Source organism: Zonotrichia albicollis, chromosome 4 (assembly GCF_047830755.1).
Source record: "Zonotrichia albicollis isolate bZonAlb1 chromosome 4, bZonAlb1.hap1, whole genome shotgun sequence".
In the NCBI taxonomy this organism is placed as follows: Eukaryota; Metazoa; Chordata; class Aves; order Passeriformes; family Passerellidae; genus Zonotrichia; species Zonotrichia albicollis.
The window spans coordinates 60,127,138-60,152,815 of NC_133822.1; the positions used below are offsets into that span (position 1 = coordinate 60,127,138).

The following is a 25,678-nucleotide window of genomic DNA, read 5'->3' on the forward strand; positions in this document are numbered from 1 at the left end:
ATCAGGATTATTACAAGAACTGTAAACTAGTTAATGAGTTGGTCAGAAAGGAAATGTCATTAAGCTGTGAGTATTAACCTGTAGGGAGGCTACTCAACAAAGATTAGATTGCTGACTGAGCTCATTTTAATCTTTTTTAAATGCTCTCAACAAAGTAAAAGAGTGTTGAAGAAATCCACCAATGACACAAAGCTGAAAGGCAGTGTTGGTACAAAGGATCCTGGGACTTTAAATATATTAGGTGACCTCAAATGGCAGCTATTAAATAGATTTCAGTAACAAAAGTGCAAAGACTTGGATTTAGGGACTGCTAAGAACAACCTCAGCAATAAGTGAGAATCTTGTTTAGAAATGGCTAAAATGGAGGAAAGCTTGGCTGACCACCCCTCACTCAAAGGCTGACTGTAAGATGTGACTGTGAAGAAAATAGTGTATGATCCTAGCATGTGTTATTGCAAATATTCTTGGAATAGATAGGGAAGCAGCAATGCATTTGTATAATGTCCTGGTAAAACACCTGTGCTTGTTTGTAAAACACAAAATGCTGTGTGCATTCTGGTAAGACAGGAAAGCTTGATTTGAAGTGGGGAGTTTGGAGAACATATATTAAGAAGCTTAAACCCAGATTTTCTTTAGTCCTGGAGAACAAAGGGTGATAGGATCTAAGGTGTCCCTCCATAAAGGAATGGGGAAAGCAGCTAACAAAAGGAGCTCTTTAGATTTTAAAATTAAAAAAGTTATAACAGCAAACTTGTCCATAAAGTAAAAAATATGTTTTCTGACCACCTGAGCAGTGAAGTTGTAAAGGAGATTGATTACTCATTGACCCTTGACCCATTTAATAAAAAGATCAAGAGGATTCTTTCTAGTGCCATGTTCCTTTGAAAATGCTCCAAGACTGCTACTAGCAACTTCAGTCTAAAGTTCATGAACTACAAGACTTTATTATTTCACCTAATATATATAATTACTGATAAAAAATTCATTATCATGGAACTTCCTAGAATTTTTTTAGACTATAATTACTCATAAGTATTCAAATGTTACTGTTTAATGATCGTTCCTTTTTTATTTAATGCTGCTGCTTTGCACTTTTCAAATCCCATGCAGTCTACCGATCTTTGGAGATCAGTCATTATTCAAAGAACTTCAGGTTTTGGGCAACCCCAAACCTTCCTGTAGGAAAGAGTTTAAGTGATCCATGTTGTTTTCATGATTATACTTTGTTTTCCTAGATACAAGTCCTCACTTTTCAAAATACAATTTTTAAGGTAGAAAGATCTACTATGTCCATTTAAAAAGGAAGCAAGAGGAACCACATGTTGGACCAAAGTCAGTTGTACAAGTGCAATGGAATCTAGAGCTCTAGATGAGAAGCAGTCTATCTTTGAAGATTATATCATGGTACAATAAATTTCTGGGTTACTCATGATAGTAGCTTACACAGAAAAAAAGATTCACTGTTCTGGCTAGAAATTAGGAGCAATTTAATTTCATTTGTTTTGATAGTTTAGTATGAATTACAATTAAAATACTGTTTGTTTTGATTTGCAGATGCGGTCTGTCGGACGAATATTTAAATTCATTGACATGCCAACAGAAGAGACAGAAAGCATTAAGCCACAGAAGAATAATCAGTTTTCAGATGCCCTTGTAATTGAAAACAGGCATGTGAAGGAAGAGAAGAACTGGCCATCTGGGGGCCAAATGACTGTGAAAGACCTTACAGCCAAATATGGTGAAGGTGGACCTGCTGTACTAGAAAACATTTCTTTTTCAATAAGTTCAGGGCAGAGGGTAAGACACTGTTTTATTGTGGTTTCTTCTGACTTCTATTAAGCTTAAGTATAAAATTGTCATAAACCTATTTGATGACTAAAAAGGATTTTGAGTCCCGTAACATTTTCTCAATGAAATTGTTGCAAAAAAAAATATCTTCTAACGTAACTGAAGAACAGAAATGACTTAGGATAAAATACATGTGCAACAGTTTCCCAAGCTGTATTCCTGTGCCTGAAATGCTGCTGCTGTGGAGAGGGGAGCTTGCTGGTGAATGCAGGTGCTGGGGACAGGCTGACCCGACTGGGCAGGGCACAGAAGAATACAGGGTGCCGTGCCAAGGGTAACGCACCGCTGGCTGCGGCCGCTGGAGGGTGGAGGTGCCGTCTCACCCGTGCCATGAGGGCCCTGTGCCACCCTCAATTATTGTACACCATAAACAGCTCTATCCTGACAGGACTGACAAACCTCTCTAATCCTCACGTGTGTTTGGGGCTGTGTTTAAGAAAGGGCTTTAGCTTCAGGACAGCATTTAGGTAGAAGTTTAACACTTTTCTTCAAGTTCATGCTGAAAGCCCATCCTTGGTGGAATTGGAAGAAAGGTTTGTGATTTCCTGAGCTGAAGGCAAACAGAGGAAGAGGAGATTTTAACTGTCCCATGTAAATGAGAAAACAGGTTCAGTGACAGCTCCCTGGCCTTGACATGAGGCACATATTCACTCCTAATTTGGATAGCACCAGTCTTTGCCAGTTTTTTTAGCTTTGTCTGGGTTTACACAAACTGAATGTTTCATCTACTAAGTTTGAGGGCACAAAAATTTTGAACCCAGAGTTCCGACTTCCTGTAGCACCATCCTGAAGGCACTCTGCATTTGAAAGAGAGATACTTGTGACTCCTGGAAGATTTTCTGGTAGATTTTCTTCCTGGTAGATCCCTTGAAGCAGTAGAGTAAGGAAAATAAAAGACACTTTTGTACTGTACAGAGAGGGGGAGAGAGCAGTAAAAACAAAAATTCTTTTCTCAAGGCCTGTAATTCAAGTTTTGTGATCAACCCTGGACTCAGATGCTCCTTAAACTGGAAAGAGTTTGTCTCTACTGTATATGTAGTGCACCAAGAAGGAAACAGGAGTTCTCCTCTGCTGAGGGATGGAATGGAATGGAATGGAATGGAATGGAATGGAATGGAATGGAATGGAATGGAATGGAATGGAATGGAATGGAACACTCATCTAGTCCCACTCCCTTACCACTTAATAGCTGTCCAGAGGTTAAAGCGTATTATCAAGGGCTTTAAGACTTACAGGCTTGGGGCATCAATCACCTCTCTAGAAAGCCTGTTCCACTGTTTGACCACCATGTTAAAGAAATGCTTCCTAATGTCCAGTCTGACCCTCCCCAGTGCAGCTTTAAACCCTTTCCACATATTCTCTCACTGGATCCCAGGGATAAGAGATCAGTTGCCCCTCAGCCTCCTCTCCAAACTAGACAAGCCCATCTTCCTGTTCACTCATCACAGGACATTCCTTTCAGCCCTTTCACCAGCTTTGTTGCCCTCCTCTGGATGCATGCACCTTCACATCCTCCTTAAACTGCAGAGCCCAGCACTGCACACAGCACTCCCAGTGAGGCTGCTCCAAAGCTGAATAGAGTGGGATAATCACCCCTATTGCCCAGCTGGTGCTGATGCTGTGTTTGATCAGCCCAGGATGGGCTTTGCCCTCTTGGCTGCCTGGGCACACAGAGCTGACTCTCATTGATCCTGCTGGCAGCAGCCCCCTCAGATCCCTCTGCAGGGCTGCTCTGCAGCCACTCCTCCCCCAGTTTATACTTGTGCCTGGCATTGCTCCATCCCAGGTGCAGAATCTGACATTTGGATTGTTCAATTGCAGTTAAATACTGCTCAGTGTTCCAAATGATCAGATTTCTCTGCAAGGCCTCAAATCCTCGAGAGAGTCAACAGCATTTCCCAGCTTGGTGTCATCAGCAGCTTTGCTCATGGTGCATTTGACTCCTGCATCCAGATCATTGCTGAATACATGGAAGAGAACTGTCCCTAGGATTGAGCCCTGAGGAGTACTGCTGATGGCAGTCATCAGCCAGAGGTAGCCCCATTCACTACAAGCCTTCAGCCACTCTTCAGTATGGTCACACTACAAAAGCAGCCCGCACTCAGACAGGACAATGTTAGCTGTGTAAACCCAGATGTTGGGAAAGCAGCATCTTGGAGTTTGTTGGTGGTTACTGTAGATATTTGCTTTTTCTGGCAAGAGGTTGGCTTCCCTACAAGGGAAACACAACTTTTACAAAACCTCAAAACCTATATTACTATGTTTCTTCACACCCTAGAGATAAGAAAAATCAGCATCAACTGGGCAGGTAGAGGACTTGTGCAGATGCTTAGAGGTGTCCAACGGGATGATGTCTGCTGTAACCACTGCCTCTGCCCCAAGCCACCCCACTAATCAGAGTTAGGCCCTTTATTTTCAATCATATGAGAATGGAGTAGCTTACTACGGTGATCCAAATGCACTCCCTACTTAGATTTTGGTTTCTGGATATGATTTTGCTGATGAGGGCTTCATGGCAAAGTGAAGGGAAAAGGCACAAAGAGCTGGGCTGATCAATGCAACATAATAGACAAGCAAATTTCTGTCCTTCAGCTAAGGGTAGGCTAAAATATTTTTCATCTAGTTGATTCTAAAAAAAGAAAGAATAGTCTCCCCAGTGTTTGATTCTGCCCTTGCTGTAGGCTTTTATCATTCCCACATAAATGATGTTTGCTATCCCATTGAGATCCATCTGGACTGTTCTTCACTTCTGAGACCTCTAAGGCTTTTGCCTTAGTCTGTGATTAATATGTGAAGAGTATTAAATGTTTGCTTGTATTATTTGCATTGCAGGTGGGCCTTTTAGGAAGAACAGGTTCAGGAAAAAGCACTTTACTTTTTGCATTTTTAAGACTGCTGAATACAGAAGGGGATATCCAGATTGATGGAGTCTCCTGGAACACAGTCAGCGTGCAGCAATGGAGAAAAGCATTTGGAGTGATTCCTCAGGTAATAAGATTATTGAATATTTTTGTGCCTTTATTTTCATTGGTTCTATATCTGTATGTACGTGTATGCTTTGAAGATGTTTGTTATTGTATGCTGAGAAAAAAATCAAACCATAGATTTTGTGAAAAGGGGAGTGGCATGGACAGGTGGAAGGATGCATACTTTGAATTTTTAGGGTTTCTCTTCCTCTCCCCAAGAACTCTTCTAGAAATGGGAAGGTACAGCAGGCTCAAACAGAAGTATTTCCAGCCTGCTTATCCCTGCCTCTCTGAAACAGTTTGCATTTTGATTCAGCATAAGTTAGTGCCACCTGAAGAAAAATATACAATCAGTGTTCTCAGCTACTGTTTTCTGAAGCTCTACATCACATATTATGGTTAACATGTGGACACTGCACATTGTGTGCTTTCCCTGGCAGACTGGCAGCAAACATGTAAACCTAGGGCTTCTGAGTCTCTTGCCAATGTTCCTGCCACTGCACAGCATCTTGTATCAGTTACAGATGTGCAGTAACACTGATACGTGAGTCACACATATTGACCATCTCTTCTTTGACAGTTATACATCAGATAGTTCTTCAGTTTCCAGACATACACAATGTCCTCCATAACAGTATTCATTCCTTTGGAAATCCTGTGACTGTGGCAGACTAATTCAAGTAACACTTGATGGCAATCTTACCAATGAGTCGCTTGTTGTATCAGGCAGCAGTGGGAGACCGACTGCAGATCAGCCTGCCACACTGGGAGGGGCCAGGCAGCCTGTCCTGCCTTTATCCATCCATCCATCCTTGAGGGTGGCTACTAGCCCCAGAGACTGAAAAATATGGTTTGATCCCCAGTCACCTTGGATGACCTGCTCTTTGACACACCCACAAAGGAGTGGGCCAACCAAGGTGCCCAAGCAGCTCTTTTTAGCTGTTAGCTGTCAAACCCTAATTGTGCAACTCCCCATCCTGCCCCCACAGTAAAGCTGTTTCCATCTTGTTGCTGTAAAGATTTGATTTGGTCCCTGATAGTTTCCCATCTGAAAAATGTGGCTTTTGTCTTAGAAATCTGGTGATTGTACGTGTAGTATAAAGCTGTTGTTGCAGTGACTACGTGAGGCACTTTAAAATAGTAGGAGAGACTCTGGGACAGACAGACAGTGAAAAATAAAAATGCCCTAAGTTTTACAGCTTGGGTCACTGTTAAAAGACACTGAAATATTCATGCTGGAAGAAAAATGGCCTTGATTTTGCAAACACAAGGAGGACTCAGAATTCAATTTTTCAATGGGATGATCAGTTTTGATAGCTTTCCTCTTCCCTTTCAAATATATTATTCCATGGTAGCCCAAGTGGCATTTATTTAGAGTAGGCATACAAAGCAGGCACAACTTTCTTTTCTTTGTGCATTTCATGCTCTGAAATTTTCTAGAGGCAGCAATTTTTAGCACTTTGACCTTGTCAGAACAGACCCTTTCTTCCCTGCCATGTTACACCCTTAACAAACCAAGCCTAACAGAGCAGTGTTGAGTCCACGTGTTGCATTAATTTTTTACCTGAGCTCTTCCTGTCACACACTGCCTGCAGAGCTGAGGCTTGCTTGGCAAGCTGCCATTTGGTAACTGACTTCTTGTCACCACTTCTGTCCTCTCTTCAACATTTTCATATCTATCTATTCCTTTAAACTTTTATTTCTTTATTGCAGCTGGTTCAGTTCTGCAGAGTAATTGTTGTTTGCAAGTATGACAAAAATGTCCCCCATTCAGATCAAGGGAGCTGCGCAGTGAATTGCATGTGCAGCTGCTTGTATTTAATTTAGAGGACAGGTATGTTGTACAGCTGTCTTCTGAAGCATGGCTGTACAGGATGAAGGATGCTCTTACCAGTAAGGTATGTCTGCACTGGAAAATTTTCCTATAGAGCCAAGTATACATTTCCATATTGGAAGGGGCTTCCTTATCTCTCTCATAGTCATCTTTTTGTTCTCAGCCTGTTGCCCTTTGGGATGTGGTTGCCCACCAGAATTTCTGTGTTCCATCTCCAGCTGTGCTTGGGAATGCATGGACTGAGAAGTAATCTGAATGCTTGGTAACAAGCAGTCTCATTGTCTCAGTGAAAATATGAGGGATAATTCTTGTAGCTGAGCACTCACTATAGAGTCACTAATGGTATAGAAAATATCATTCTGCAGCCATCAGCAAAATGCAAGAGACATTTATTACATGAGCATATAACTTGCCCTTCTGCTAGTGAGGTGCATTGTTAGTTCATTGTTAAAATTACACATTTAGTTCACATTTGGAAGTCCCTGATACATGGATCAATGCCAAATAATCCCAGCCCTCCATTCTCTCTAAGGTCATGAGAGTTGCCAGCCTGTTTGCATGCTTCAACTCACAGCACTTGTCCCAATGCCTTGGCAAAGAACTGCACATTATGCCTTAAAAGTTCCCACATTCAGAACAAAATGAAGTTTTCAGCAGCACTTTCCCAGCAGGAAGGAGAAATTGCATATGCCACCCTGCCTTTCGCAGCAGAACAAAGGGAGCCTTTTGTTCTTTGCCATTCACCTAAAGCTTCAGAATGGAAAAAAAGTTGCCTTTCCTTTCCTGGGAGGCTCTCCTACAGCAAGACCTGGATATTCACTGTCTCCAGGAGAGGCTTCGCCAACAAAAGGAGAACGGAGTTCTACCTGAGGCATGCTTCCTCCTGAAAATTTTCCAACACTCTCCTTCACTTCCTTAACCCTAAGTTTCCCAATTTAGTAGAAAATAAGTGCTTTTCCAGGGTGGGAACTTCACTAAAGCACCACCACATGGCACACAGAGTCCTAAGACTCTGCTCTCTGCTCCATGCAGGCTGTGCTGGAATGACCTGCAGGGTGGTCAGGGATCACACTGAGCAGAAGCAAAGGTAAACCCCTTGTTTCTTTTAGTATCTCAAATCTGGCTGCCATGCCTTGTAGAATTGTGAAGGGTTAAATGATATAAAACATATTTCCTGAAGCACTCACAAGGAAGTTCCTTGCTGTAGCTTCTCACATGGCTGTGCTGCTGAAGCCCAGCCTGCCCAACACTGCTCCTACAGGCTGTTTGTCCTTCTCCCAGAAACAATTGCTCCACTCACACCAGGCTGTACTTTTGCACCCATCACCTCTTCTTCCTGAAGAAAGGACAGGCCTTTCTGATGATTCTCCTGCAGGTATTTGCCCACCACAGTTCCAGAGTGAGGATTTCCAGCTGAATTTGGCTTCAACACAGTAAGGCTTTAAAGCCTGGGTCCTCATGCAGATTGCATCCTGAAGTATTTAATGGAGTCAGATTGAGGGCATGCCTTCAGAAATTTGTGTTTGAGGGGAGAACAGGAGACCTGCAGTTGATTTCCAGTTAAAACAAGTGATGAGAGACCTGAGACCCATGAGGTGCTGCTAGCTCTGATGAAGGGCATGACTTCTGATGTTTTATTTAGTGTTATTCCATGCATCCTGGTGGATCTCACAGTTTTCTATATGTAAATACTCCATATAGAATTAAAATCAAGCTCAACATGGAGAAAAACTTTTCTAGAGTTTGCAGGACTTCCAGCTGACAAAAAAATTGCTTTGCTCCTTTATTTTACTGAAGAAGTGAAATTTTGCAACTTTTATCTTTGTAGTTCCAGTTTTTCAGCAGCCGTCACATTCTGTTCATTGTATAGGTCTGTCTGTCTGTCTGTCTGTCCATCCGTCCGTCTGTCTGTCTGTCTCCAGCACTATTTCTCATACCCTTCAGGCCTGCTTACTTTTGGAGGTCATAGCTGCTTTGTGGTGTGCCAGCACACTCCTGCCTGGTGCAGCTGCTGAGCAGGGCCACTTCCCACAGAGAGTCCTGCAGGGCACTGGGATGAGGCAGCATCACCATGGTGGGGAGTGCCTGCTGCACCAGAGCCTGGCACAGAGCAGCTGGGGGGGTTAATCAACAACCCCTCATGCTCATTCTGGACAGTATACAGGTTGAACCCATACATCATATGTTCAGTGTTGCCAGGGGCACAGCACTTGTATTTACCAGAAAGCTCTATGGGAGGCAGATGTTTTGTCCCTAAAGGACGCTTATGAAAACAAATCCTCTAACTCTGCATCTGGTGCTAAAGCATTCACACAGTAACTTGATTTTACTTTGTGTTGATATTGCTGTTATAACACAGGCACATTTGTCCTCCAGCCCTGGGGCATGTGGGAGTAAGAGTCCATGGGTCTTGCTGAGGACCTGCACACAGGTGGCAGCAGCAGCTTCTCACAGCCAGGATACTCTTCCTCCTTAGCAGCCTCTTGTCAGCTGATCCTTAACTCCTCTGTGAGCCTTTCCTTAGGTACGCTGGGGTCTTGATTCTCCACATACCACATGAATTGCTTAGGAAGCTTATTGCCCCCACACACCAATACACAGAGGCTGTCGCCACTAATGGGGATTAATGCCCTTCAGAAGGGTTGATTTGCAATATTTGGGGTGGTCAGAACATAAACATGACCATATTTATGTTTCTGAATGTTTTGCTTGTGGGTGGATGTCAGGTCTAAGAAACTGTTTGTTGTATAATCTCACCTACTGTCATCCTGTGGGAATTTTAACAAGTGACCAAGTAGGAAATTATTCCAGATTTGCTGCCAGTCTACCCAGACATCGATTCACTCTTCCAATGCTCTCCTTATTTCTGCTTCTTCCATATTTATGAACAATGTAAGTCCTTCATATTCACTTTTGGGTGTTTTTGTTTCACTTTAGACTTCAAGTATTTAAGAATGTGGAGGGATTTGTTTCTGCTTCTCTTCAAGCAGACCCTTAACTGCGCAGGTCACTCATATGGTATTTACCTAAGTGAACCCTATATGGTTTCTAATGAGCTGGGAGGAAGGAGGTGTTGAAACGGAGAGAGAAGTACCAGAATTCAGGACAATGAAATATTTACTTTGTGGGGATGAAAATCCAACCCTGCTTTTGGGAATAGCTTGCTTTTAGTGCCCTGCTTCTTGAAAGCAGAGTAATTAGAAATAGCAGCAACTTCAGAGGAAAGTTGTACCCCTTATTGGTCTGCCTGGTGCACTTCAGCAGGAATGTTTTTCAGCCCTATCTTCTTTAGAACTGGTTTGTTCAGTTAACTATTCTTTAGCACTGAGAAATGAAAACATGCATTCCATTAGTTAAATGTGTGGGGCTCAGAGTGTGAGCAAACCCACGTCTGACACTGTTTCCACAGCACTGCTATTTCTACCACACCCACTCCTTAGAAGAACGTAATCCTGCTGCAAATATGTCACCCCACTCATGCCACCTAACCGGTGCAGGGCATGGGAAAAGGACTGTGCTGTACTTCACTGAAGCTTTCACTGTTATTAACAATAACAGTTATAAGGGACTCTTTCCCCTTTGTCCCTACAAAAATTACTTCAGTGATTAATTTTTAGCTGAGTGTGGTTCTGCAGTTCTGTCAGTGTATTGTTTGCCATGTGTTGAAGGTATCATTGCACTTAAATCCACCCCATTGAGTGCACAGCACCACAGTGCAGCTGCTTTTCTCCTGTGGTTTCTTAAATTAGTTATATCCTTTTCTTTTAAACCAAATACGTTGGCAATGGCATTCATATCTTAATCTAGCAAATTAATTAATGTAATTTATTTTCCTCTGCAATGTTTACACTTTTAATTAATAATAATTAAATGATTAATGTAAATGCATGTATAAATCACTTTGAAATCTGATGAAAGAATGCCAAGTTCCCAGGCCGGGTCAGATGGAAATCATGGTAGACAGGCCAATCTCTGGGAGAGCACTTGCTAAGTGTATTCTCTCTTATTTTCTGTTGGTACAGCTAGTTCTCCTCTGCTTTTGGTAGTGTTTGACTACCAAGACTCCAGGAACTTACGTGGCTATGAATCACTGGCATTTCAACATATTTTCTCTAAATAAATACTTTGTTTAGAAAGACAGGAGAAAATAATTGTCTCAATTTTTTCCCCTTGGTATTTGTTGCGTACGTACACAGAAAGAGCAAGCAAATGGTAATATTTCTCAATAAGGCACTTAAATTCTTTGAGAGCAAGTTCTCCCTGCTACAAGCAGTGGGTGTACCTTACAGCATAGAAAAAACCAGTTTCTTAAATGTCCTACGGCCTCAGTGTCCCTTGAAGAATCTAATTTCTCTCAGAATCCACCCCATGTAAAAAGAGATTCAACAAATATTTAATTTTGTCTGAGTCACTGCTTCTTGAGCTACAAAATATGTATCTAAGGTATGATGGCTGAAATCTGCTTGCCTGAACTGATGGGGGAAGCAGAATGGAGTAGCCAACTTCAGCTGGAGAAGGGCGTGTTCTCTCTCAGTGCCAGGAAATGTGCATCCTCTTCCTCTCCTGCAGTGGAACGGGGGCAGGGGCAGAGCAGGAGCCAGCACAGCCCGCGGTGTCCGGTGGGGAAACTCACCCAGCGGGCTGGGGCTGCTGCAGCCATGTGACAGTGGGACACAGGGATGGGGACATGGTGAAACGCCAGGGAGCAGAATGATGCTGAGATGTGAGTTTGGCTACAATTTATTAGAAAATGAAATTCATTGATGAAAAACAGCTTAGGACAACGCCCCTGAATTTTGACAATAATAAGCAATAATAAGTGTGCTGGTTTGACCAGCCTATGGTGCAAGCAGGACTCCTCTCCTCTTCATGAACTGAAGATTGAGTATTCTAAAGGGTGGTGCTGGACTGAGAGTTGGTGATTTTGGGGGAATGTATTGCATTGGGAAATTTGGTGGGGGAGGAGGAAGAAAGTGCTTTTGTAAGGTTTTTTCATTTTTTCCCTTATTTTTTTTTCTTTCTTCTTTTCTTGTAGTTTAGTTAATAAAGTTTTCTTTATTTCTAAGCTGGAGCCTGCTTTGCTTATTCCTGGTTGCATCTCACAGCAGACACCAGGGAGAGGGTATTCTCATGGGGGCACTGGCTCTGTGCCAGGCCTAAACCATGACATTAAGCAATAGTTTTTCCTCTCTAAGCAAAATTGTGGAAACACACTTTAGGTTTATAATTTTCTTTTGGTCTGTTTGAATGTATTTCACATAGTCAAGAATCAAAAATAGTTTTAAAATGTTTATTTCAAAATGAAAATGCAGGAAATGTTTTATCCTGAAAACTGCTGAAGTCTGGGCTTTGCTGGTTTTCAGGCAAGTTTGGCTAAGATTTTGTTAAAATAATTGCCAAAATCTTAATAAATAAGCATTTTCAAAATCACTTTTTTTGGAAAAGCATTTAAAAAAAATTAATAACCTGCCGTTAGCTCTATCTGGTAATTGCAGAAGGTTGTTCTTTTGTCTGTATGCTTCACAATTTCCAATGTTTTATACAATGTTTCAGGTTATCTATCTACCTGTGTCTGTATGTTTTTTTTCTTGCAGAAAGTGTTCATATTTTCTGGGAGTTTTAGGATGAATTTGGATCCTTATGGGCAGTGGAATGATGAAGAAATATGGAAAGTTGCAGAGGAGGTAAAGCCGTTCAGTGTCATTTGTCTCCCTCTGGTGATGTGGTTGCAGCCGGGTGCTGTGTAGGTCTAATGATTGCCATATTTTACATTTATGTAGAATCTTAAGAAACAAGGGCAGGGGAAAGGTCATGCTGTGCTACAAACCATATCTATTATTCTTATGTAAATAGTTAGTTCGCTTCTCAGGCCAATGGGAAGCCAGCTGGGAGGAGCTCTCTTCTCTGACAAGGGATTCAGGCTTTTGTTCTACTTGTGTCATGGAGCTTCCTGTGCCATGGAAAATAAGAGTCATGGAATGTTAGAATTCCGAACCTGAAGGTCGGCTTCTAATATTTTGTTGAGTTTTCCACAACATTATTTTTTCCAATTCCCAAGCTTAGGGGCCAAATTCTGTTTCCATGTTGCACTGGTGCCACACATTGCAGGTGTCAGGTGCCACTCTCGGCTCTGACAGTGCTCCATGGGTTGCAGAGGTGTCTGTAATGCCCAGGAAAAGTCAGGTGAGCATTACAGGAGGCAAAGGGCTGCAGCCCAGAAAGTGGGTACCTTTCCCCAAGGTACAGATGACCTAATTAATTCAGAGCTAACCATACATTGGTGCCACTTCCCTTCAATACAAGTCTCAAGTATCAAAAAGTCCTTACAGGTGTGGGACTTAATCTGAAAGCTTCCTCCTTTCCCATCCAGGAGGTTAACTCTGCCTCTGCTTGCTTTCTTGGGTTTTTCTAATTTCTTCCCTATATTTGGAAAAGAGGAAAGCAGACACATTCTGTAATTTGCTATGAAATGAAAATATAATGACATTTTTGTTTAGATGGTGTGACAGCAGCTTTTCAGACAGCCCTAGTGGAGGCAACAGTGTGCTCAGTGCTGTTTCTCTGCTTCTCTGAGGCTCAGGCACAAAGGATCAATATCCTCTTTCTTGAAGAAGATAAGCTCTCCTGCTTTGGAGGATTGTTTTTAGTGTGTTTGAATTGAGCTTGAGATTTTAAAGAGCTAAACCTGATTTACAATGGTGTGAAAAAAATTTTATTTTGAAGTGTTTATCATTAAGGAGTTGGGCAAATCTGTATTTGATATGGAGGTTTTCATTGCACGGGCAAGAATGCAAAGCAAATAAAAAAAAAGAGCTGTAATGCTTTTTACTAGGAGTGATTGGATTGTTTACCAAGTTAATGCTCTTGAAGTCTGGCTCAGCAGTGAGTCAGTGTAACTTTGGGAGCACGGCACAGAAATGAGCTGTCAGCTTATTCCAAACCCATGTTGACTGCTGAGAATTTAGAGGATCCTCCTGAGATCAGCATCAGCTTTTTACACTCCTTGCAATCAGCTGCAGAGAACAAGGCTTTGTCTGATGTTGCATTTTTTATTGCTCCCATATTTCAGCACCTGAATCTGTCAGACTTGTGTTGACTTGTGAGCTTAAGTCTTATTCCTGCAGTCAGCTGTCTGTCTGAACCTATGGGTACATGGAGAGACCTTGTGCAGTTTTAAGAAGAAAGGACCTTTTCCATCCATTGAATGCAGAATTTCATTAAGGACACAATGTGCGTTCAAAAGAGAACAAGGAACAAAACACTGGTCCTAATTTGCATAAAAGTCAAAGCACGAGCTCTTCACAAACACAACACATATACTCATACATCACAGTTTAATTTTGTTTCCATGCAAAATGAAACCCCTTTGTAGGAATTCCAATTTTTTTTTTTTTTTTACCTGAGATGCAAATTAGTTGCAGATCAGTAATATTTAAAAAATCCAAGGGAGGTGTCCTTTATAAATTTCTGGAGTTTCATTACATTTTTGTAGTGTTTTATAGAGCCATGCAACTCACATATATTTCCTAGTTTTCATATTTTGTAAAAATGTCTCCTGAAACTCTGCTGATAAGGCCAAGGACCATAGTTGGTATGGATCTGTGGAAGATGGAAAGCTTTGCTTGGAGGTGTAAATCTCACAAGGAGAGTAAACAGGAGCACTGGAAGAAACAGTCAGAAAACATCTCCTGGGCTGGACTTTGATTTCTGGTCCAAAGGCAGCAGCTTTACTTGGCATGGGCACCTCTTTAAACACTTTGTCACCAGTGCCAGAGGGAAGCCCCTTGTGCCTTTAGTATAACTAAAGTGCACAAGACCTTTGGGGCAGCAAAAGGAGCACCTGGAAACACTGTCAGAGCTGTAGAGACAACGACCATGGTGACTGAAGTTATTTTCTGTCGTTATAATGTAGCATATAAATTTTGGTCATTTATTTTTAAACTCCTAGTAACCAAAGAGGCCTGTTTTCCTTTCAAAAATCACTTTCCGTAGCATTTAGAATGATGTAAATGATTACCACAGTCAGCAGTAATTGTCTTGCCAACTTTTTTTTTGTGTTCTTTTTTCTCTGGCAGGTTGGGCTGAAGTCTGTAATAGAGCAATTTCCAGGCAAGCTTGATTTTGTTCTTGTGGATGGAGGCTGTGTCCTCAGCCATGGCCACAAGCAGCTGATGTGCCTTGCCCGGTCAGTTCTCAGCAAAGCTAAAATCCTGCTGCTTGATGAACCAAGTGCTCACCTGGACCCTGTGTATGTTTTGTTCATTTGTTCTGTGTTGTTCTGTTAGTATGGAATAGGAAAACCCATGAGGCAGCACCCTCTAAGGAGATCTTTTGTAACTTGTGTGGCCTATTACTAAGCCTGATTTCAGTAATGCATGTTGGTAATTCTGTGCAGAGGGCCAGGGAAGCCTGGTTACAGCTTTACTCTATGGCTGATATGTTCTTTGACAGCAGAGGTGCTGCTGAGGCACCACAGAGCTGTGTACCTGAGCAAAGCTCTACAACCCACAGTCAGACTGTTGGACATGAGTGTTATGGGCCTGTGCAGTTATGGGCACGCACACTGCATTGTTTGTTTGCCTTTCAGAACTTCCCAAGTGATCAGGAAGACCCTGAAGCACGCATTTGCCAACTGCACAGTGATACTCTCCGAGCACAGACTGGAGGCAATGCTGGAATGCCAGAGATTTTTGGTGAGCATTTCTCATGGGCTCACTTACTGCTCTCTCACCACATTCGATGAACATGCAAAACACACCGAGTGGAAATGATGTTTTTCTGCATTGATGGGGGTCATTCAGGGCAGTTAAGCAACCTACTCACTAGCAGAACTGCAGCAGGCTCCTGTTTGCTCCTTCACCTGATCTGTGACAGATGAGCTGGATCATTTTCTGGAGGAGCAAGAAGGAAAGTTTCAACCAGAAGGAAAGTTGTGTAGATTATCCAGCTGCTGATCTAGCAGCTGGCGCCTTATATTTTTGATTGGCTCAGGAGATTCAGAAAAATCTCAGCATCTCACAGTTTTACAATTGCAAATGCAGAATCAGCTACACTTGAGCAATAGGAGACTGCCTGGGGAAGAGGAGTTTCATAGTATTTGATGATCAGAATTGCTGACTTCTTTAAACAAGCCATGTAAATATTGCGTTCACATGTAATCAAGGGGAAAAATTACCAGAGACCTAGGGTATTCCCTTTGTTACATAAAAATGGTTAGTAAAGAAAAAGCAAATTATGCAAATTGTTCTTAAAAATAAGGTTCTTCTCTCTTCCCAAGAGTATTTTTTTTTCACTCTTCTATGAGAGGGCATCTAAATTTTATTAGCAGAATGAAACATGGTTTTTGATGTGTATTTGATTGGATGCATTAGCACAGCAGGAGGAACAGTGCCTGGAGTTAAAGCAGGCTAGTCAGAAGGCAGGTTGTACATCCCTTTGGATATGCTGCTCCTCGGTGTGTGCTGGCCTCAGCCTCGCCCCCAGCAGGCAGGCAGGCTCAACTATGAAAAGGCTTTCCACCCTCCAGACCACATTTTAGCAACAGAGATGCTAAAAGTTATCTCCTGTGAGACCTGTGCCCTTACCAGAGATGTGCTGACATTGCAGTGCCTGCGAAGGAGCCTGATTTTTCCTTGGCTCCTGCCTGACAGAGAGACTGGCACAACCCTACAGGGTAAACTTATTGTCTCCTTCAAATAGAGGTGAGCAGTGCTTCCTTGTTTAGTGAGAAGAGAGCAAAGAAAAGCTGGCACCTTGCTGGCAGCCTCCTCTCTCTGCTTGTGATAGAAAAATTAACCCTTTCTTAGCTGGGCAGTCTAGCAGTGCCAGGGAAACGCCAAGGTACTGGGAGACTTCAATAAAGGGACTCAGAGTTAAAACCAAGTCTCAAGGAGAAACCAGCCAGTGCAGCAGCACTTTGTAATTTGGACAATAGACACCTTTTCCATGTGTTCAAATTTTAATGCATGTTTTTGTGCTTTTAATTAGAAACTGCAGACTAGAAATTAGAAATTGTTAGAAGATGTTTGCCATGTTTTCATGTCTCTTCCCTGCTCCATTAGTTGCTTTAGCTGAATTCTGTCAGCACCACCACTGCTCATCTAACAGAGTGATGTTTCTCCAGGTGATTGAGGACAATAAGCTGAGGCAGTACGAATCCCTTCAGAAGCTGCTGAATGAGAAGAGCTCCTTCAGGCAGGCCATCAGTCACGCTGAGCGCCTTAAGCTGCTGCCAGCACACCACAGAAACTCCAGCAAACGTAAACCCCGACCCCAAATCACTGCCTTGCAGGAGGAGACAGAGGAAGAAGTGCAGGAGACAAGACTGTGAGAAGCTGTGGAGACCTTTGTGGAGTGAATGGTCAGCAGTGACAGGACCAGCACTTCTGAAGCTGCCTCAGCCATGCACAAATTCAGCCTTCCAGGAGGTGTTTACTGAAGCAACCACATGAGCATGTGGGAATTGCTTCCCTTCTGTGGTTAATCATGTGCAAGTTAGCACACTCTTTGAGGCTTTGCCACTTATAGTGGTAAAACCAGATTTCCTTTGGAAAGCTGCTCTCACTGGATACAAATGAGATGGCAAGCAGAAGTAACCTGCCTAGCCTGACACAATTGCTTCAGAAAACCTTTAGAAAGGTTCTTGCTGGGGTGAGAGGACTAGACAGCAGGAAGAATGTGAAAAAAAAAAATCAAACCTGTGTGGAAAATAGAAAAATCAGTATGTAAAAAACTTCTGTGGATTCACTTCCTGCAACTGAATTAAGGGACAATATCAGCAAGGCACACAGAAAACTTCCTCCTCTTTGTTTTCCATGCAGCAACTGAAATTTCAGCTTAGCAGGAAAGGCCAAATGCCACATGCATAGGTGAAAATGAAGGAAAAGAGGATATTGTCTTGGAAGCCAATCAACATCTGTCATGTCTCCACAGTTAAGGGAGAATTGGTATTTCCTCTGAAAACCTAGGAGACTGTTAACCTGACCCTGCACACACTCACAATTGGATGAGTGCAGGCTGACATCAGTATCTAGCAAAAGGTAGGACTCCTGGCAGTGAACCTGTAACAGTCTGTATAGGTCTGGCATCTTTATATGCTTTTTACTTTGGCCTAATGAAAAAAAAAGGGGGGAAGAAACCTCTCAGAAGTAGACTTTAATAATGAAATTAATTTTTATACTCTTCTGGTTTGCAGTTTTATTATGGAACTGAATGTTCTCTAGGATATTTTATTTATTTTAATATTGTTTCAAACTTTTGCTAAGGAAATTATGTATTTTACGAGTGATTACATACTATAAAGAAAAATATATTTGTACAAAAAGTTTTATATTTGGATTGTTGCAGGGATATTTTGCTACTAGACTTTGATGTCTCATTATGCTAGAGCTGTTGAAAACGAGGGCAGCCCCAGAGTTTGGCCAGGTACTGTCCAATGCTGTTTTTGTGCACTAAAGTATTCTAGTGATATACAGGTGTTTTAGATTATTTTTTTCTTTAAATAAATTTTTAAAAAGAGAAACCTCCTGTATGACACATTACAGCCCTCCCTGCCCCCCTTAGTGGGGCAGGCACTGGGGACTGAATCTGCTACTTCCACTTCAGTCCTTGCTGCCTACCACAAACACGGCTATAATTTTCAGCAGCAGCTCTGTCCTTTGGGGAGGCGGCTGGAAGCGCGGCGCGGGCGGCACTAGGTGGTGCTGCGGGACTCAGACGCTGCGGCGCGGCCTGCGCTAGGCCCGGCTCCCCTCAGAGCCCGAGCCCTGCAGCTGCGAAAGGCAGCACAGGCAGGGCTCGGGCTAAACTCATTCAGGCTTGGTCTAAACTCCTTTAGGCGTCCAGGAGCAGCAGCTGGCCTGGGCTGCCCCCGGCTGGGCGCTGCTGGAGGCGGCGCTGGGTGCGGTGGAGCCCGCAGGCAGCGGGGCTCACTCTGGAGCTGCTCGCCCTGCGTCCCGCTGGTTTCCCCTCTAGCTCTGTCCTCCTCTGCAGGCCTTCTGGCCTTCATTATACATTTCCCTTGCAAATATTGGCGGTTTTTTCCCTGCCCTGTCCCTCATACTGTACCTTTATGCTTGTCTATCTTTAGCACTTACCTGGGTCTCTTTCTTTCTGTGGGGGACACCTTGTGCTGCCTGATTTTCTCCACAAAGCAGTGCCTCTTGCTCACAGAGCATTCTGCATACCCTTGGGTCTCAATTTTGCCATGCCACTGTTTCTTTGCCACATTCATAACAATGGAAAACCAACTGTGTATTGAAGTAGCATCACTTTTGAACCCCATCTCCACTCCCCTTATCCCCTCAAACTGTTCACCTCACACTGTTTGGCCCTTTTCTGACATAGTCAGCTCTCCATTTGTATAAATCTTTACAGAGTATATGGCCAAGGCTGGCTGGGAGGCCAGGGCTGCTGAAGTGTGGCCAAGTCTAAGGAGGCGTGCCAAGGGTTGCTCTTGTTCAGGATGTTACTCAGAGTTACAGCAGACACACCAAGTGGGGGAGTTTATAATCTAAATAAACAAGATGGTCAGAAAGATCAGCAGAAAAGAACGGCTGTCATTAGAAGTGGTGCATGCTTCAGAGCTTGCGAAACTGTTAATGTTTTGTGTCATTGTCAGAGTTAGAAGGTGGTAGGTAAGCTGAATTCAGCAGAGGAGGATACATTTCAGGAAAGAAAACAATAAATACAGCAGGAGCATGTAGCAGATGGGACACATAGAAGTTGCTGATACACACATTCAGAAGGAGGACTTTGAAGGAAAAAGGAAATCAGTTGACTGATGGCCTCCACCCTGGGCTACAACACTCACTGAAACAGTTTCTGCCATCAGTGCCCAGCTCCCACCATCACACTGCCTGTCCCAAAGAGCCCGGGCAAGATGCTGCCCTCTCAGGGCAACTGAGAGGAGAGTGTGCTATTTCGTTCAGTCCCAAACCACTGCTTCAGCTCCTCTGGAGTTCAGGCTGGAAAAGGAGGTAAGTTAGTACCAGCCTCCATGAGGAGGACGACACAGCCTCTCCTTCCCAACACAGGTTGAGCAGAGCACGTTACCTTCTAGAGTAAGTGTTCTTGTACCTGCTGTCAGGGGGTGACAGCTCCCAGGGATGTTTGCCTGAAACTAATCTGGGAAGTTGCACATGCTGTTCGTGATGGAAAATGGAACACAAGAGAGAAGGGAGAAAATAAAAAAGAAGCAAATGAGGCCATAAACAGTGGAAGAACAAACAATGACCTTCATAAACACAGGCTGAGCAGTACTTAAGGGAATTTTTCTTCTCATGTGCTTTGCTTCGCATGCATATGATGAAACAGATATAAAAAATACTCTTACCAGAGCACTTTTTCATTAAAACCACCTATACAGAAATGTGGGTGTGTACAACATACAGCCACAGAGAAGAGCATGCTGACTTTAATACTAGGTGTGGAGATCTCATTTTGCAGCCTGCTAACAAAAGAACTTGAAAACAGATTCTGTAGCTGTCCTTAAGCACAATGTAGAAGGCTGTCCACACTGCTATTACAGCACTAAGAAGCTCTTGGGAGAGCAAAGGCTAAGCATGGATAGCCTAAACAAACTTGAACTATGCACACTTATCAATTTTCATAAATCTTATATACAAAATAACTGCACAACGTAGCTTGATAATTGTCATTAGTGGGAACTGCTCAGTATCTCACTGGAGTCAAACAAGCCTGCTATCCCAACAAACAACTTTGTTTTCACAGTTGCTTAACTAGTGTCTTACCAGCTGTGCTTTATTCATTAAATATCCATTTCCAAAGTCTTTCTAAAAATCCACCTCCTCCAGTTTTGCAAGACTCAAATCTCTCAGGCTGTTATTTCAGAGCTGCTAAACACCTGATAGCATTTACACTTTTTGAATTCTATCTACCCTGTTTAAGCAACATGCTTAAGTAATTTTTTAGCAACTTTAGGCCTTTTAAAGCATTTTCTTGTATTAATTGTTGTTAATTGCTGGAGGTAATTTCAGAACTACAAAATTTGTTTTATTTTATTTACCTAAAAAATGTTCTGGTGATTATTTTTTTCCTCATTTTTCCATTATAGATTTGGTATTTTTGGTTTATAATTACTTGGCTATGATTTAACATTTGGAAAAAAATCCATACAACTTTAGAACTGATGTACAATTGTTGATTAATGGACCATTAGTTGCTGTCCAAAAACATCTTGCAAATTAAGCAATACAATGCAATACAGTAATTAGTTTCCTTTACAAACCCCCGTGTTCTCTAAAATCAATTTCCTGTTCCTAGGATAAACAATATTTATACTAAGTTCATTACCCAGGGCTCACTTCAACCTCAAAATACACCCCTTGTAAAATGCAGCCAGAGGTTTCTGAGTGATACTACAGCCCAGTACTACCCTACCTTGTGCTCCCTTAAAGTCATTTCTTCAAGTTTCTTGAAGAATAGCTGACTTAGTAATTCTCAGGTCTCTTACCTATGGTTTGAGCAACATAAACATCACTTTAGCCAGTTACGACCAAGAAAGTGATCCTTCATCCTTTCTTCAAGCATCTTCTACCACCAGAGGCTGTTTTGCTTTTCCAGTTCTACTGGAAAGCTGGAGGGTTTTGGATGTATATTGTAAATCACTTGAGCTGTATTACAGGAAGAGATGTGCCTCAGCCTGCTGGTTTTGCTGTTGCTGATGAATGTTGCTGCCTTTGTTGCATGATGGAGAAGGTTTCTTCATGGTTTAATTTTGGAGTTCATACTCAGCAACCCAATAAAAAGCAAATATTGTCTGACGGACTCAGACATTCACTTACGGAAGTCCATGTTCTTGTCAAGAAATAAGAACCATTGGGGAGATGCTGAAAGCTTTTATTTTCAGGACTGGCTTGAAGAGATGAGCTGGCATGTTTAGTACTTACCAGAGCAGATGGATGAGAAGCATCTTTCATGTTTCTTTGGTTAAAGACATTGAGATGGGTATAAAGAATGTAGTGTAGTCAGATGAGGGCTAAATTATAAGTCTTTCACTGCCCCAGGGGCCTGTCAAATGGATTCACCAGTAGAAGCTTCCCTATAGCTTCTGAGATACTCCTCCATGGAGATGGGGCCTCTCTCTTCACTCACCTCTTTCAAAGTTGTGGGGTAATAGCTGGGAGCAGATGCAGCATGGATGGGTGTGGCTCACCACAGCACACTCCAATCCTCTCTGCTCCAGACACAGGAAGCAAGGAAGAGAAAGGATTTTGCCCATTACAAACCTGAAGTGAAAGTGCTGTTTGTAGCTGTTTGTAGCATCACAGGAAGAACCTGAAGACACAAGTGAAACCCTGAGCTCATGAACAGAGGCTGCCCTTGCTTCAGCACAACCTATCACAAACCAAGTGATAAGCCAGCAGAGAAGTCAGCATGTCCACAAGCAAACTGTGTCATGGTTTTGTGGTGCTTGCTCTTTGAGGGCAGGAACTGCTGTGGCCTAACAAGAGAGACATTAGCACTGAGTGCAGAAGAGAGCCACCATATAGGAGATCTGCAAGATACTGTGAGATTAAAGCTGCGTGGAGATCACACACTGTATTGAACTGACAGACAGACAAACAAAATGACAGCAGACAGAAGTCAAAAAGGTGAAAGACACAGATGGAGAGTTTAGGACAGCAGGCTGAAAAGGAAGGATAATGAGGGTGTTGAAAAGCAATGCTAAATTTAGCAAGAGACCTAACTTTCACACCATGACCAAAGTTACTCCGTCCTCCACAGATTTTCACACACAGTACAGTACTGATTAGTTTTTACTCTCACAGACAACATGCAGTTTTAAAATATGCCTCAGAGCATACTTTAGGACACTGCCCAGTATCTTCCCACACAGAAGCACACTGTTAACACTTGATCTAAATGAGGTGTGACATTTCCAAGGTGTATTTTAAACACAGAACAAACCTGGCTTAGAAGCATGTCAGGCTTTTTCTTTTCTTATAGCTCTTTAAAAAAAAATTGTTATTGCAAATTCTGATGTTGAAATTTATATGATCCTGACAAATAGTGTCTTCCACTCATATTCCTCCTTGGCCAGGAAATCCATACTTGAGCTTCTCACACAAGCTACCACACCACTGCTCACTGCTTCAGCACATCAGGGATCCTACTTGCCGAGACTCACTGCTCCAACCTGCAGTGCTTGGCCGCTGACTCATTCTGCTAAGAACCACCAGCAAAAGCAGCATACATTCTTCAGCACAAAAATGAATGAAAAATATATAAAGTAAAAATCAATCTTAGAGAAATACTATGTATTTGGTTACACATTCCTATCACACAGCAAATTGAAGTCTTAGTGAAACAGCAACTGCCTAAAACCAAGGTGCTTTCTAAATTATATTGTGCAGGAAATTATTTCAGAAATAAGCTTCTAATATCAATATCTATAGAGCCAACACACACACACAAACTCAGAGAAAGCAAGCCAATATGCCATACAAAGATTTTATTGACATGAGTCTGGGATAACTGTTTTATATACAAAGGCAAAGTGTTAGGAAACAGTTAATCCTTTCCTCCTTATTTTGAGAAAAATGCTCTTTTGGATATTAGAGGCATATTACTCTCCAAATTCTCCAAACCATCTCCCACTAACCCAGCAGAAGGCATCAAAATCTGATCTCCAGAAAAATCTGCACTTTCCCCTGCCTAACAGGTGAGCTACCTCGACAGCGCACATTTCCACACTCCTCCAATTCACAAGGATGTAACTACAACTATTGTAGAAAGAGGCTGGGGAAATCTGCCCTGCATAGCCACTGTCCCTCGTGGGAACATGATCTACCTTAGTGGCGGAGAGAAAAATGACAAAGAGTTAATTTTAACTGCAACTCAAGTATCATTTTATAGCAATTACATCTTAAATCCACAACAGAAATTGATAATTACATAGTAACTCATTGCTACTACATTATCTTGGATAATACTGTAGTTAAGCTTTTGCTCAAATTCATTTCAGTAAAATCTGTTTCTGTAAAACACTTTTATTTCTTGGATGCTTTTAAAACACTAATGAAGCATATAAAAGTTTTTACAGTATACAAGAAAAACTAAGTTAATAAATGATCACATTTTCTTCAATTCTATCAAAGAGTAAGAGTCTGAGAAAAATAACTTCTGTTGCATTTTAATTTCTCAATCTCTTTCCTTTTTTAAGAGATGAAATTTATAAAGGAATTTCATTACATTTTAGATGAAGAGATGCTTGAGAAAAACAAAATCACAATTCAGCAGGCAGATGATGATGACAAAATCAAAGTATTTAATATGGCTTGTAGCTGAAAGTAATCGATCTGCAATTCCAAACATTTCAGTTATTGCCACATTCACTAATTTTTCATTAAGTGAAGATAAAACATCTTTAAAATGCATGAACAATAGCTTTAAGCCATTGTTGTATATATTGTGCAACTCATCTGAATGCAGGTTAACATGTGAACTTAATAGAATATATTTATGTACAGTATATACACAAACAGAATCCTGTGGCAGGTACCCCTGAATATTATCATTTAAATAAGTAATTTTCATATTAAAAGAAGAAAAAAACCCAACCATCTATGGAGGAGGCAAAATGCCCATTTCTGAACTTTAAATCAATATAATTTCCAGCTGATGTACATAGAAATAAAACTGTGGTCCTGTACAAACTTTACATTACAGGGTAATTGTTTTTAAAAAATATTTACATATTTAAGTACTTGGTTCTTTGCAATAGAGATTGTATGAACAGAAAAAATTGTAAGATAGGCAGGTTTATTTATTGGATTTTTCTATTTGTTCTTTTTTGTGCAAATTCCAAATTTCTCCTTTTGTGTTATTATCTGCCTCTATTTGCCTTGTATTACTGCTGCTGCTTTTTTTTAGTATTCTGAGAAGGCTGGGTGACTTTGCTTCTAGGAACAGGAAGAAAAGATTTAACTCTTGAAGCACCCAACTCTGTCTTTGATTTACTGTTGCTGCTTTCTACAGTTCGACTGCTGCTGAGAGGACGCATTCCATCCTAGAAATAAAGGAAAAAAAACCATTTTGTGTACAAATAAGCATCACTGTTTGACATGGTTGGGTTGTGTTTCCTTCATTTTGGCCGACATCTCCCCAGAAAAATATTATTTTTAATTCTGTATGAAAGCTTTTGACCAAGTTTTTTACAAACCTCCCAAGTAGCTAAACTTGTCTATTGGAAGTCAATATAGTAATGCCTTCTGCTGTTAGCAGGAATTTTTAAAGAAAAAAATCACTAGGAGAAATGTACAGTAGGAACTGGTACATTGACTTATTGGTACTGACTTAGCATATTATCCAGGCATCACAGCTGTGTGAAGCTCTGATATGGGATGCCTGAATGTGTTTAGAGAAATATTCAAAAGGAGTACACCTACTTGTGGATCTGCAGGGTTAAAATTATTTATTTTACTGCAGACTGTTCTATGGATTTGAAGTAAAACTACAGGAAGTACTCTAACTTTCTGAATATTTGGATACAAAGAAATATGATTGCAAGACTGTTAACTCATCTGATCCTGAGACTGGCCCAGCCAGCCAGAGCATGGTGCTGATTACAGCAAGGTTGAGGGTTCAGTCCTCTTATGGGTCAGTCATTCAAGAGATGGACTCGAAAAACCTTGTGGTACCTTCATATTCTGAATGTTTGGTGGTCTGTGAAAGTCAGCTCTTTTAATGCTAAGGTGTGCTAGTTAATCTAGTTTCAGGAATTTCACTGTATCAGCAGAAAATGGTGTCTCTAGAAAACAATTTACTGCAATCAGATAAAACATCAGGATTGGCTTCCAAAAGACCCATATCAAAGGAACACAGAAGGCCTGGTAAGGGAACACAGATCACAGATTAGACCCTGGCTAAGATTAATTGAGCTCAGAAGCTCTCTTGATGTTCACAAGTACAAAGAGCAAAAAAGAAAAGGGAACAAAATGTAGCAACAGAGAAAACATAATTTTCCAAAGAATGAAAACTAAGCAGGACATAATTTCATCTTTGTATT

At 41.6% G+C, this 25,678-nt stretch overlaps 2 protein-coding genes across 6 annotated transcripts in view; one reads left to right on the forward strand and one right to left on the reverse strand.

Moving 5' to 3' along the window:
- Nucleotides 1–23,466, forward strand: part of CFTR (CF transmembrane conductance regulator) — a 94,448-nt gene extending 70,982 nt beyond the window's left edge. For all 3 annotated transcript variants that reach the window (XM_074539947.1, XM_074539945.1, XM_074539946.1), the window contains exons 22-27: nucleotides 1,555–1,797; nucleotides 4,681–4,836; nucleotides 12,243–12,332; nucleotides 14,724–14,896; nucleotides 15,236–15,341; nucleotides 16,772–23,466. In XM_074539947.1, the coding sequence (XP_074396048.1) occupies nucleotides 1,555–1,797; nucleotides 4,681–4,836; nucleotides 12,243–12,332; nucleotides 14,724–14,896; nucleotides 15,236–15,341; nucleotides 16,772–16,978 (975 nt within the window). In that variant the 3' untranslated portion in view covers nucleotides 16,979–23,466. The remainder of the gene's footprint in view (nucleotides 1–1,554; nucleotides 1,798–4,680; nucleotides 4,837–12,242; nucleotides 12,333–14,723; nucleotides 14,897–15,235; nucleotides 15,342–16,771) is intronic.
- Nucleotides 23,108–25,678, reverse strand: part of CTTNBP2 (cortactin binding protein 2) — a 201,168-nt gene continuing 198,597 nt past the window's right edge. For all 3 annotated transcript variants that reach the window (XM_026790274.2, XM_074539943.1, XM_074539944.1), the window contains one exon: nucleotides 23,108–24,679. In XM_026790274.2, the coding sequence (XP_026646075.2) occupies nucleotides 24,521–24,679 (159 nt within the window). In that variant the 3' untranslated portion in view covers nucleotides 23,108–24,520. The remainder of the gene's footprint in view (nucleotides 24,680–25,678) is intronic.